Raw genomic sequence first — 14,255 nt, forward strand, 5'->3', positions numbered from 1 at the left:
GCAGTCTCACTCTGTTGCCCAGGCTGGAATGCAGTGGCGTGATCTCGGCTCACTGCAACCTCTGCCTCCCGGGTTCAAGCAATTCTCCTGCCTCAGCCTCCCGAATAGCTGGGATTCCAAGTACACACTGCCACACCCGGCTAATTTCTTGTGTTTTAGTAGAGACAGGGTTTCCACCTTGTTGCCCAGGCTGGTCGCAAACTCCTGAGCTCAGGCAATCTGCCCACCTCGGCCTCCCAAAGTGCTGGGATTACAGGCATGAGCCACCGTGCCCAGCCCATAATTACTGAATGATGGAATCTGAAAGAAAAGTGGCCTTTAATTCAACCAGTTCAACTCCTCACTTTCCAGATCAAAAAACAAAAGCCAGTAAGGTGAAAGCACTTGCCTAAAATGCTTACTAGAAGGTATTAGGGCCAGAACTGGAATCCAGGTTTCTGGAGTCCCAGATGAAAAGACTGTCTATGGTGTTATTCAAAATATCAAAGTCTGTTCTAAAGCCTGTAGTGGGCTCTGCACCCACTAGTTGCCCCATTCAATGGGGGTGGGAGGAACTAATTTCTTTGACCTCTCAGCTAAGAGAAAACACAGCAGCTTGGCCGTGGCCCCGCTTATACGGGACAGGAGGTTCTGAGATCCAGCTTGCCAATCAAGAATGAGTTTATTTATCCTGGTTGTTCCAGGAATTCATGTGACAATTTAACAAGGAAGTACTCAATAAATGTTAAAATAATTTAATGAGGCTTTTTTCTCTCAACTCTTATCTGAACATTTTTGTTTCATTTTTAGTGAAAAAAATAAGAACCAATTCCCTTACTATATGGTCTTGAGGATGAATAGAATGCAGATCAGAAAGAAAGGGCCTCTAGGCCACATCACAGCCAACGTTTAAGTGCCTGGAGCTGGATGAGCATGGGGGCGGCAGTGGCACCCTTCTGGGAGAACTTTCAGGGGTACCATGAGGTTGGATAGGGTAGGGCTATAGCTATCATCAAGAACCTTAGATCTGGCTTAAGGAATTTAGACTTGGGAGTGGAGTACTGGAAGTTTTGAGCAGGACTGTGACAAAAATTTCAGATGTATTCTAAATGATGACTCCATCGGTAGCATGTATGATGGAGGTGACAGTGTGGAGTTGAAGACCAATTAAAAGACTGCATGGGGCCAGGCGCAGTGGCTCACGCCTGTAATCCCAAGCATTTTGGGAGGCTGAGGCCAGCAGATCACTTGAGGGCAGGAGTTCGAGACCAGACTGGCCAACATGGCAAAGCCCCGTCTCTACTAAAAATAACAAAAATTAGCCGGGTGTGGTGGCGCGCGCCTGTAGTTCCAGCCACTTGTTGGCTGAGGCAGGAGAATCGCATGAACCCAGGAAGCGGAGATTGCAGTGAGCTGAGACTGCGCCAGTGCACTCCAGCCTGGGAGACGGAGTGAGACCCTGACTCAAAAAACAAAAACAAAAAAAAAAATGGCATGGTTGTCCAAGAGAGAATGTTTCAAAGTGCCTCTCCATTTCCCCTCTGAATTCATAAACTGAAACTGGGAGCCTAACACAGTCCCTGCAGCCTCCACCCCTGCTCCAGGATCCACAGCTGCTTCTGCTCCACCCTTTTGAGCTTCTGCCCTTTCTTGCACCATCCAAAGACCACCTCACGCAGGGAACCAATCCCACTGCAAGGCTGGGGTCTCCCCACTCCACAGTAGCCTCTAGCTAGTGGACTTCAGAGAAGGGCCTTATTCTTTAGGCCTCTTACTATCATCTCTAGACCTTTCTCAAGCTCCTTGACTTGACAGGGCTGAGCTGACCCTATGGGGAACAATCAATCATGGGGTCAGCTCATTGGAACCTGAAAGGGTGTTGAGGAAACCATGGGTCAGTGACCAGTCAGGAACCTGAAATATCCAGATACAAGGGGTCAAGGCAAGACATTGCGTCAGAAATCCGAAAAGTCATGAAAACCACAACAGTGTGGTACTTGGACAGAGCTTTTTCTTTCTTCCAGATGCTCTCTGGGAGAAACTCTGCACAACACTGGCATTATGTTAAAAGTCTGTCACAGGCTCCACCCCTCTTCCAATTACTATGCCTTCTCTTTTATCATTCACAGCAAATGACTGCAGCTCCCCACATTCTGACATCACAACCCAGTGGCATCTGTCCTCTCTCCATTCCACAGCCTTATTCCTGAGTTTCCTGAGTTAGGTTGTTTTTCTAAATCCCTTTACCTCTCTCTCTGATATTTATCAGGTCAGCCCCTTTATTTATCTTCCTTGTCCCAGGCCAGCCATCAGGCTTAACTACATTGCAGGTCCTTGGCCAGTTTCTCCATCACTAAACCTCTTCTGTACTCTCATTCATCTAATTTGACACTGAGAATCTTCCTTGAATGTCATTTAAATCATATTACTAAGCCTTCAAAGCTACACTTGTTCCTTCCTGATTGCCTCGTTTCAAACTAAAGCTCTTACTAATAGGATGGGAGAGTTGGAAGGAACATCAGAGATTATTTTACAGATAACAAAACTAAGACTCAGATTAAGATGCTTCTTCATGGTTACTGCAGGATTTTAGGCACCTCACTCTTTCCAAATTGCTCTAATTGACAATTCAAACAAAATTCTACCCTCTTGTGCCTCATCCATTCATACATCCTTTCTGTCCACAACAGTGTACTTTATACATGTATATACACCCACCTACATACATATAGAGAAGCATATATAATGAATATGTACGTATTCAACACAGAAAAGTCACAAAACTTTTTTTTTTTCCTTAGAGACAGGGTCTTGCTATGTAGCTCAGGCTGAACTGAAACTCCTGGGCTCAAGTGGTCCTCCCACCTCAGCCTCCCCAAGTAACAGGGCTACCATGCCTGGTTCTGAGAAAAGTTGTAAGTTCTTATACTCTTGATACCATGTATAGGAATTTTACTATATTCATTTTTTCCCTGATAGGTTCCTGTCGCCCAAAATGCAATGTATATATACATAACATTTTCTTATTTTTTCTGTTCTCTGAAGTCCCTTCCTCTTTCCTTGGTGTCATTCTTTCCAGATATCCACCTTTCCATCTTTTATCCTCAACAGAAATACAGCCAATCATCCAGCCTATCATCCCTATTGCCTTTCCTTTTCTGTACAAGTCCCTTTCAAAAGTTCTCCACAGGTAATTTCTGCTGGTATAATCCATGATCTGGTAAGATGACAAGACTAGATATGGTAATTGAATTTAGCTGGAGGTAGATGAAAAGAGAAAGGGACTAGGCAGCAATGGCAGGGAGGATCTAGGAGCACTGTGCCAAAAATGACAATGGGCACAGCTACTCAAGCAGAGGGTGGTGTGCACCACCCTTAGATGAAGAGTCCAATTTTTGGGGGGGGGGGCATCTAGGAACGTCTGTCAGAAGACCAGTTACTAGCATAGGGAACAGTTACAAATTTGTCAAATCACTTATTTTCTGCATGCTGAAGGACCATCAAAAGGGAGGGAAAGCAGTAAGCAGACTTTTAGAAAAAGACTAGATAGAAGAACAAAACATGGATCATGTCTGAAACAGCCTGAGGTGTGGCAGAGACCCCATTTACACTTGCTTCAAGTAGCTCTGAATACTTGTAATATCACCTGTGTCCTATCTCCACTGACAGCTGTGACTGCTATTTTCATTCTGAAATTCAGCTGTTCCTTTGCCAGTCTGGACACAACATTTTAGGCGTGTTCTGAAGCATGACTCATGGTACTCTCCATAGGCAAACCTCTTCAGTATTCAATTAGTGCTCTGCTTCCTGACCTACTGGATATTCTCAGACCAAGATGCAGGATTTAAGACCACAGGCAATTTGAGAAGGTAGGAATTCCAGCCAAGACATTCAGCAAAAAGCACTAGAGACCACATGAGAGGCCTAGGGACAAAGGTAAGGAGATTAAAAACACAACTGCCAAAGTTTTACTTAATCTAAAAGAACGTATCGATTAGACAGCACCATTCCTTTCATTAACAAGCATGACTAAAATGGTTGCAACTCCTGCTGGTTTGCTACCAAGCTGTGACCTCAGTGGGGAGAAAGGGAGGGAAGGAAATAAGCAAGCTCTACAAGCATCCTGAGGAATAAAAATGTACCTTTAGGATTAAGGTGCTAGAAGAGATTATTTGATTTGCAGAACATAATTTTATCATTAATCTATTCATTAATTACTATTAAAGTATACACCTTGCAGACAAACTTTTGCACTAAATAATTGTGATTTTATTGTTTTTTTCCACAAAATACAAAGCTTTGCACCACATTGTGGTAGTGTTCTAGCACAAGAAAATCCCAAGGTTTTCATGGAGGGGAGGGGGAGAAGGGTGATTTACAGGGTGTTCATTTTATCATTCTTGAAATGTTAACTAAAAATTTCAGGACAAAATATGTCAACCTTGTATAACATGCAGATTATTGCTTAGAACTTGCATATACTTTAAAATGGCACACATAAAGTATACAAACATTTCAAAATTTTAATGGAAATAACTTAGACATTTATTATCCCTCCAAATAAAACAACCAGGAAACAAAATAAAGAACGCTAAGTTGCTATTTTAAGTACTGATAAGTCCTAGTAACACTGATTCATACATTATCTAGTCTTACATTTTGTAAATAAAAGTTCTTCAGCCTTATGGAAATAAATTAGAAGGTATGTTCTCAAAATGGTATTAAGTATATTTTGAAAGACTTCCAAAAATCTTTGACAATTATATATTATACATTCTCAGAAAAAAGTATGTATCTATGTATCTATATATATCACTATAGTTCTATTTACTGCTTTCCAAGTAGCTTTTTCAAATAAAATCTAAAAGTCATTATTATTAAAAATTCTAATACCAAAAAATCTCATAACTTATCCTATTTACAAGTTAGTGAGAGTATTATCTACACAAAATTCCTTAAATAAAAAGTAGACATAGTCATACCAGAAACAAACCAAGCAGGAAACAGAAAAACACAGAGCACATTCTATATACAGCTATACCTTTAGGCTTGTTAAGTAGCAAATAACCCTAATGTACACTTAATTACAGAAATAATTACATAAAGATATTAAGAAAAAATATCCAAAGGATGTTTAACGAGTTTTCAGCCAGAGGTACTGTACTTATAAATCTTTGAGATTTAGAAATATTTCTGGTTTTGGTCTTATGTATAGGGCCTGATATCAAAATGGTCCACTGCTTAGAGTGAGTAAGTGTAAACATTTTCAAAGCAAACAAACCAATCTTTAGAAGCTGCTTTCAGTTCTTCACTGCTATCCAAAATATATTCCAATAAAGGTATGAATTATTATCAAAACTAGAGGCTGGCCTAGTCTGGCCTAGAAAGGGGTAAGGTTCAAGCCTTGGATGTTGTACTTTGGAAAACACCAAGTAACGCAGTTGCTGGTAAATTTGTTTTCAAAGAAACATTACCATAGCAAAGTTTTCCCTAAAGAGCAGGACTCTAAAATAATTTTGCCACAAGCCAGCATCCACCCTCTCATAACACAGAGTTATCTCAGTTCCTCTGTGCTCCTGTCATGGGGTCTAAAAAGAACATTTAGATAATTTACAAGCCTATAATAAATCTTCAGCTGAAACACATTACAAAGCTCTGACTGTTAAACCAGTTTAAGAAAAACAGAGATGACAGATGTCTCTTAATAAAACCATAACATTATTAGCTTTGCCTCATGTTGTAAACAGGTATTATTAAATGCTGAATGGCTTCCTGTAGTCTCTTAATAAGTCATGATTTGTCTGAGCTCCACTTTAAACTTTACTACAATGCTTTTTTTCAATGACAGAACCTATTTGTAAACTTTTAAATTTGCCATAAGAGACTGGGAAGCTTATAGATACATGGGGAGGTCTCAAAAGTTGACAGCGAAAGGTGTTAGCACAAAAGAGGGAGATGCTGATGAAGTCATCTGGTGTACCAGGAAGAAGAGATGGAAGGATTCAAAGAGAATACTTCTAGATCAAGGGAGGACTATCACAGCGTTTAAGGGAAAAGCACTCTCAATGCCTCCTCTAACTCCAGATCCTCTAGCTTTTCATTGTTCCTACACACCTCACATGTGTTTTGCATCAGAACTCACTTTCAGTAGCTTTAATGTATTTCAATGAGCTGTGTTTAAGGTTGGGAAGATATATGTGCATCCAGAGACACATGAAGGGTCTCGCTGTATGCCGGCTCGCACCTGAGAAACACTGTGCTACTCTTGATAAAATTATCTAAGTTCAACTTCTTATGGAATCCAAACACATAAAAATACATAAACCTTTATGAAGTATTATTGATGATGTCAATACATGAACTTTTCCATTTCAGCTAATAGACTAAACCACTTAAAGCTATTCAAATGCACATTTATTTAAATGTTTGGAATTAAGAACAACCTAGAAACAGGAAACGTGTTCAAATATTTATTTTAACAGCATCTTTTGGAACATGTTTATTTCCCTTAAAAACGACACAGAGGAAACATGTACACTGTAACAACACCTTCCCCTGTTTCTCCAGAAGAAAAATGTTTCTGCATGCCTGATAACAGATGGTGCAACCAACAGTAAACCTGGCTCTCTACACCAGTGAAGAACCATTCTCCAAATGCCCAGTGTGCCTCAGAGGAAATATACAATTTAAAAAGTTGACCCTGTAGCAAAATTTTGAGTCAAATTGTTAAAATTTAGAAAAGAACTGGATTCAAATACTTACAAACTAGGCAGTTTTTAAAACTAGACCTTTAAGACCGTCCTGGGTCATCCATAATATATCAGAGTCACTCTTAGGGGTGGTAACAACATAAATATTATTTCACTTAACGTAAGTCTAGTCCATGAAATAACAAAATCAAACAGTTGGGATAAAAATTTAATTCAATTTACTGTAGGGTATCAACACATATTTGAGCAGAAGTCAATTTCTTTGCACTCATATATAACTTCATTTCCAGTTTTACATAAATGCAAATAATCCTTTAAAAGATTTTAGACATAAGAAGGCAAACTTTATAAGTTATAGCTCATAATTTTCAAATTTTCACAAATAAAAATTTAATGCAGGATCTATGATCTTGCATGCTATTAGTTGGTTTTCATTCATTTTTTAAGTTTCACAAGAACTTTTATTTTCTAGGATACTACACATTCAAAAAACATCTTTATAATTACAGGTTATCTTTTTTCTACAAAAATAGAATTGCTCAAAAATTTATATCAATTTGCTTTTATTTTTCTATAAATATTTTAATAGAGTTGTTAAATATCAGAATGCCTGATAGAATCATTTAAATTAATCCGTGTAGTCAAAATACTTAATATTTAAAATGTCTAGCAAACGTTTTTCATTTAATAAATGAAAAATTCATCGTGCAGTAAATGATATGTTCTGTCTTCATTTGTATTTTAGGTAGGTGAATACAATCATAGAACAGCAAAGTGTACCTCCTGCAAAGGTCAGACTTAAAAGTAGCAGGGCAGTTTCTAGTGGCATTTCCATTCCATGTCTGTTGTATGAGGAAATATATAGAACCTACTTTAGGATATTTAATCTGGATGTTGAATTAACTCATGCAGCCAGCATAAGATAAGGATTGCTGAATAAGAGAATCACAAACTTTAGTTCAAAATTTTGATGTTTTAAATATACTTATTTAGTGAGTGGCTATACCAGTGAAGGGTAACATTAATGAAAGTAAGAATGAAGTTTTAAGCAGAAACAGTAACTATAAAAACAAACTGCTACATGGAGACTCACTAATATAGCTTTATATTGTTTTCATTTTGACAGTGAGTTTAAAATCTGTGTTCAGAACTATAGAAATATCCAGAGTCAAAAAATATTTATCTCAAGGTCTCTTTCTAAAAGAATGAATTTCCAAAATAGTGTTATTATATAAATTTTTTTAAAGCCACTTTTCCTGCAAAAAGGTAAGAACAAGATAAAACCGCTTGCTTTCCTACCCCCCTCTAGTTAACCAGTACATATTTAAGCACCTATGATGTGGACAGCACTAAATTTAGCAACAAATTATCAGTGTAATATTAGCTGCTTTAAAAATAACTATTATTTTACATTAATTCTTTCAAAAATAAATGTACCTAGTATAAGCCAATCAATCTCATTTTATCATTTAGTTACTGACTGAGATTTCAATCTTCTTTAAATGTTCTAAAACTTATCAGGCTCTATCTGCATTGAATAATAAAAGCAAATCAAATCAAAAGTCTTGATTATATTCAGCTAGCATGAACAATGAAAGTGAGTCAAATATTCTCCTTCAAACTGAGAAACTGGATTACATCTTTTGGTATGAGTTCAATTAATTTCAAGTATTCATCACTGGTAGAATTAAATTTCTTCCTTTCTCAGGTAAGAATAATCATTAAACTCAAGTGCTTAAAGAATAAATAAAGGCAATGATAGATAAATATATAATTCTATATTTGGATTGCAAGAATTAAAGTAAAAGCAAAACACATACACACACAACCAGAGTCGCCAGTCATTTATCTTCATATAATCAGACAATAATTTTGATGATAGAATACTTGGATTAAATTACCTTTTTTTTTCTGTGCTTTAAGATAGAAATTCAAAGCACTAAAATGCCGACTAAGTAAGCACGGGTATGAATTGTGAGTAAAATATGAATACTGATATTTTTGTAATAGTTTGGGTCTCATCAAGAAGAGGCCTATTTCAGGAGCATAATAAATACATATTGCATAAGACTTTGGTACTGATGGTGCTGGGTTCAGAACTCAGGGAAGATTTTGCAAACAGAAAATATTTTTCACAGAAAAAGTGCAAGGAAAGCAGATAGGGATAAACAGTGTTAAAACTTTCTTTCTTAATGATTCCTCCGATTAGCCTAAATAGTCCTCTATCAACATGCATTTTTAGAAGAAGAAACTCATCTCTTAAGGAGGTCTATAATCTGTCTTAAGCCTTACTATAAAATAAAAAAGCAATAATTTGATAAAATGCTAAAATAGAAATGACAGTGATATTTGAAAAATCTTAAAATGTGGGAAGTATTCTCCATGACTAAACTAATTAAATATTCCCAAAGTGGTAAAATATTTCATCATTAATAGGTGATTGCATGTCTGAAATGAAAAATGTTGTTACTTCTGAATAGCCTGAGAAAAAGAACATGCCAACAATTTAGAAATTAAACCCTACACAAGTGTTGACAGCCATAGTAAGAAAAGAGTGCATACAACAAATGTTAAGAGCTATTTACAGATTTAAAAGCAGTTCCCATTCTTGCAGCAAAATTGGTGACATAAAACCATTTGTACCAGATTATCATAGTCATCTTTCACAGAGAAAAAATACCAATGCAGTTAAGAGATTTCTCAAAAGATTCACCATTATATTGATCATTTTTATTTAAACCTTTAAGATTTTTATCCATGCTTGTAAATAAGGCAAAAGAAAGGCAGAAAAGACATCTTGGGATGAAAACTAGATTTTAATTTTAGTTTCTCTTTTCTTTTTTTTTTTTTTTGAGACGGAGTCTTGCTCTGTCGCCCAGGCTGGAGTGCAGTGGCACAATATCAGCTCACTGCAACCTCCGTCTCTCGGGTTCAAGCGATTCTCCTGCCTCAGCCTCCCGAGTAGCTGGGATTACAGGCGCCAAACACCACGCCCAGCTATTTTTTTTGTATTTTTAGTAGAGATGAGGTTTCACCATGTTGGCCAAGCTAGTCTCGAACTCCTGACCTCAGCGATCCACCCACCTTGGCCTCCCAAAGTGCTGGGATTACAGGCATGAGCCACCGCGCCCGGCCTTCTCTTTTCTAAGGTTTAAAAAAAAATGACACTGAAATCCTGAATAACAATTATAATTAATAAAGATACACAAGAACATGCCAAGAATTCATCCTATCAGCAGATATGCTGGGTAGTAATGAAGTTTGCTTATCAGTAGCACTCCTTTAATCAAGTTTTCCATTCTGAAGACTATTTTTGGCTTTCTCTTGTCTGATGTGAGAGATGACTTTGATGCAACCTTTTGAAATTTTGATCATCCACATGACATTCATCACATCCAAAACAACACAACTAATGACCCAGGATAACTGGATTAAAACTCCAAGCCTTATGTAGGGTTCTGTTCCATACACGGAATACATGAAGCCATAATGAGGAAGCATTGAGGCAATCCGCACGATGAAGAATACTACTGTCATGAGTATTCCATTGATAACGATAGCTTTAGAAAACTTGGGATACTTCAGAGCTTCAAAGAACCACCTGAAAAATGAATTAAAGAAACATCACATTTATAGTGCATCTCTGAGGATTAACCATTTTTATTTTAGTTTTTAAATTTCAAAATTCAGTGAAGGAGGAGCAAAGGGCCTAGAATAGCATACGCAATGCTGAAAAAGAACAAAGTTGGAGGACTCACACTACCCATTTCCAAGACTTAACTATAAAGCGACAGTAATCAAGTCAGCATGGTGTTAGTGAAAGAATCAATAAACCAATGGAAGAGAAAAGAGAGCTCAGAAATAGACCCACACAAATATACTCAACTGATTTGTGACAAAAGCATAAAGGTAATTCAGTGGAGAAAAAAAGTCTTTTCAACAAGGTGTGCAAAATTGTATATCAACATCGAGAAAAATGAAGTTAAGCAGAGATCTCACACCTTACAAAAAAATTAACTCAAAATGGATCATAGACCTAAATGTAAGATGCAAAACTATAAAACTTCCATAAGAAAAAAGGAAAAAAACCTGTATTATCTTGCATCTGGTGGTGATATTTTAGATACAACACCAAAAGTGTCATCCATGGAAGAAAAAGTTGGTTAAGTTGGACTTCATTAAAACTAAAACTTGCTCTGTGAAAGACACTGTTAAAGAAAAGACAACCACACACTAGGAAAAAATATTTAAAATATACATGTATGGTAAAGTACATGTATACAAAGTACACAAAGAATTCTTAAAAGTCAACAATAAGAAAACAACCCAATTAAAACACTGGTAAAAGAGCATAACAAAAACCTCATCAGAAAATATATATAGATAAAAACTAAGCATATAAAAAGATGTTCACTATAGTCATTAGGAAGTGCAAATTGCAGTGGCTCACGCCTGTAATCCCAGCACTTTGGGAGGCTGAGGCAGGTGGATCACCTGAGGTCAGGGGTTTGAAACCAGCCTGACCAGCCGGGCGCAGTGGTTCACCCCTGTAATCCCAGCACTTTCGGAGGCTGAGGAGCATGGATCATCAGGTCAGGAGTTCAAGACCAGCCTGGCCAAGATAGTGAAACCCCGTCTCTACTAAAAATACAAAAATTAGCCAGGCGTGGCGGCAGGCACCTGTAATCCCAGCTACTCAGAGGCTGAGGCAGAGAATTGCTTGAATCCAGGAGGCAGAGGTTGCAATGAGCCGAGATCACACCACCACACTCCAGCCTGGGCGACAGAGCGAGATTCCATCTCAAAAAAGAAAAGAAAAGAAAAGAAACCAATGTGGCCAAAATGGCGAAACCCCATCTCTACTAAAAATACAAAATTATCTGGGTGTGGTGGCACATTCTTGTAATCCCAGCTACTTGGGAGGCTGAGGCAGGAGAATCTCTTGAACCTGGGAGGCAGAGGTTGCAGTGAGCCGAAATCGTGCTATTGCACTCCAGCCTAGGCAACAAGAGTGAGACTCTGTCTCAAAAAAAAGAAAAAAAAAAGAAAGTGCAAATTTTAGCAACAAGATACTATGCACACCTATTAAAATAGCTAAAATCCCAAAAAATGGACAATAACAATTGCTGGCAAGGGTGTGGAACAAGAGGAACACACATTCATTGCTGCTAGGAATGCAAAATGGTACAACCACTTTAGAAGACAGTTTAGCAGGCATAAAACTAAACATATTCATAGCACACAAACCAGCAATCATATTCCTAGGTATTTTTCCAACTTATTAAAAAATGTATGTCCACACAAAAGCTGCATACATGTTTACACCAGCTTTATTCATAACTGCCAACAACTACAAGCCATCAAGATGGACAAACATTGTAGTACATCCATACAGTGGAATACTACTTAGCAATAAAAACAAACTATCAATCAATGTAACAGCAAGAATGAATCTAAAGTGCTAAGTAAATGAAATCAGTCTGAAAATCCTGTACACTGTATGATTCCATTTATAGACATTCTAGAAAAAGCAAAAGTATCAAGACAGAAAACAGAATAGTGGTTACCAGAGTTTCGGAAACAGTGGAAGGGGATTGAGTAGGTAAAACAAGGGATATTTTAGGGTGGTGAAACTGTTCTGCATAATACTATAGTGGTGGATACATGACATTATGCACTTATCAAAACCCACAGAAGTGCACAAAAAGTGAACCTGATGTATGCAAAATTTTAAACAATCAATTAGGAGGTTGGGGGATACCAGGATGCAATGCAAACAGTGACAAAAGAATCTTAACTGTTACAAATGCATGATATAACATCCCTGAAAGGAGTAAGGTAGAAAGAGGTGCTGACCTAAGTGACTTCAAAGATGAAGACTATAAGACAAAGGCAAAAGAAACTGTATACAGGCAATGTACTCTAGTTCACTCAAAAACAATTAACAATTCTGAAACCATTATACATGTATATCAGGACTGAACAAATAAATAGATTTGTTTGATGAAAAATAGTGGGAACCAGGTTTCTCATTGTTGGAGTGAAAGGTTTCAGACAAGCAAGAGGCGGCTAGATTTTTTCCATGAGATACTGGATTAGATTTGGAAACAGTGAACTATTTTAGCTTGATATAGCTATAAATGCATACATACAGAAATAATTATAGATAGGTGTATACACCTATCTATAGGTGTATACAGGTTCTGTCAGCTAGGAGCCCATAGAAACAATGATGCCTCAGTAACAATGAGCATACATGGCATCCACATGTTGGCTTCTAATACCACTCTCCAATGAAAGAAACTAGGGTTCCTTGAGAAATACCTGATTTGAGGGCTGGGAACAGAGAATACACAATATACAATATGAACCTGTTAGAGTATCATTTAGGGCCAGAGAGCAAGAAAGCACTCAAAAAACAAAATGACATTTCTTTATGTCAAAGGAACATAGAAACCAACCAAATGAGCTCTCCAGGTCCAAAACTCACAATGTGAGCAACAAAATAAATAATGTTGTATTGGATTATAACCTAAAGTATAAAATAAATATCCAGAAATCAATATTGATATAAATGAATGAATGAATGAATGAATGAATAGGGGAGAAGAAACAAATCTGTTCCGAATAACTGCAAATAATTTATGTAGAAATCACACCTTCAACAAGGTAAAGCATAAACCCCTAGTCCTCAAGTGTGGGCTGTGTATAGTGTAATGTATTGAACTGTTTCCCACTAAATTCTTTTTTTTTTTTTTTTTTCTGAGACGGAGTCTCACTCTGTCGCCCAGGCTGGAGTGCAGTGGCGCGATCTTGGCTCACTGAAAGCTCCGCCTCCCGGGATCACGCCATTCTCCTGCCTCAGCCTCCCGAGTAGCTGGGACTACAGGCGCCCACCACCATGCCCGGCTAATTTTTTGTATTTTTTAGTAGAGACGGGGTTTCACCATGTTAGCCAGGATGGTCTTGATCTCCTGACCTTGTGATTCACCTGCCTCGGCCTCCCAAAGTGCTGGGATTACAGGCGTGAGCTACCGTGCCCGGCTAAATTCTTATGTTGAAGCCCTAAAGCCCCAAAGTGACTGTATTTCAAGATAGGTCCTTTAAGAAGGCAATTAAGGTTAAATAAAGTAACAAGGGTTAGGCTCCAATCCAATAGGACCAGTGCCCTTAAAAGAAAGGAGAGACCAAAGTTCTCCCTCTCTTCCTCCATGCACACACGGAGAAGAGGCCACGTGAGGACACAGAGAGAAGTTGCCTCCTGCAAGAAGAGGAGAGGCGCCTCACCAGGAACCAACCCTGCAGGCACCTTGGTCTTGGACATCCGGCTTCCAGCACTGTGCAAAAACACATTTCTGTTATTTAAGCCACCCAGACTGTGGCATTTTTTATGGCAGCCCCCAACAAACTAATACACACAGTGACTTCCTTCCAAAGTGTACAGTATGGAAGGGGCAGGGGGAGGGCAGGTGTAAGGAATAACTTTAAAATGGAGAAACCGGACAAACAGTACCTCAGGTGAACAAGCTTAACATCAACAATGATTAAGTCATGTTCACAGCATGC

At 38.0% G+C, this 14,255-nt stretch overlaps 1 protein-coding gene across 3 annotated transcripts in view; it reads right to left on the reverse strand.

Annotated features, from left to right (window-relative positions):
- Nucleotides 1-4,225: 4,225 nt before the first annotated feature.
- TLCD4 (TLC domain containing 4) overlaps nucleotides 4,226-14,255 on the reverse strand; it is an 82,822-nt gene continuing 72,792 nt past the window's right edge. For all 3 annotated transcript variants that reach the window (XM_055373263.2, XM_031015740.3, XM_019033072.3), the window contains exon 7: nucleotides 4,226-10,290. In XM_055373263.2, coding sequence (XP_055229238.2) covers nucleotides 9,972-10,290 — 319 coding nt within the window. In that variant the 3' untranslated portion in view covers nucleotides 4,226-9,971. The remainder of the gene's footprint in view (nucleotides 10,291-14,255) is intronic.

This window comes from Gorilla gorilla, chromosome 1 (genome assembly GCF_029281585.2).
Source record: "Gorilla gorilla gorilla isolate KB3781 chromosome 1, NHGRI_mGorGor1-v2.1_pri, whole genome shotgun sequence".
NCBI classification, from domain to species: domain Eukaryota; kingdom Metazoa; phylum Chordata; class Mammalia; order Primates; family Hominidae; genus Gorilla; species Gorilla gorilla.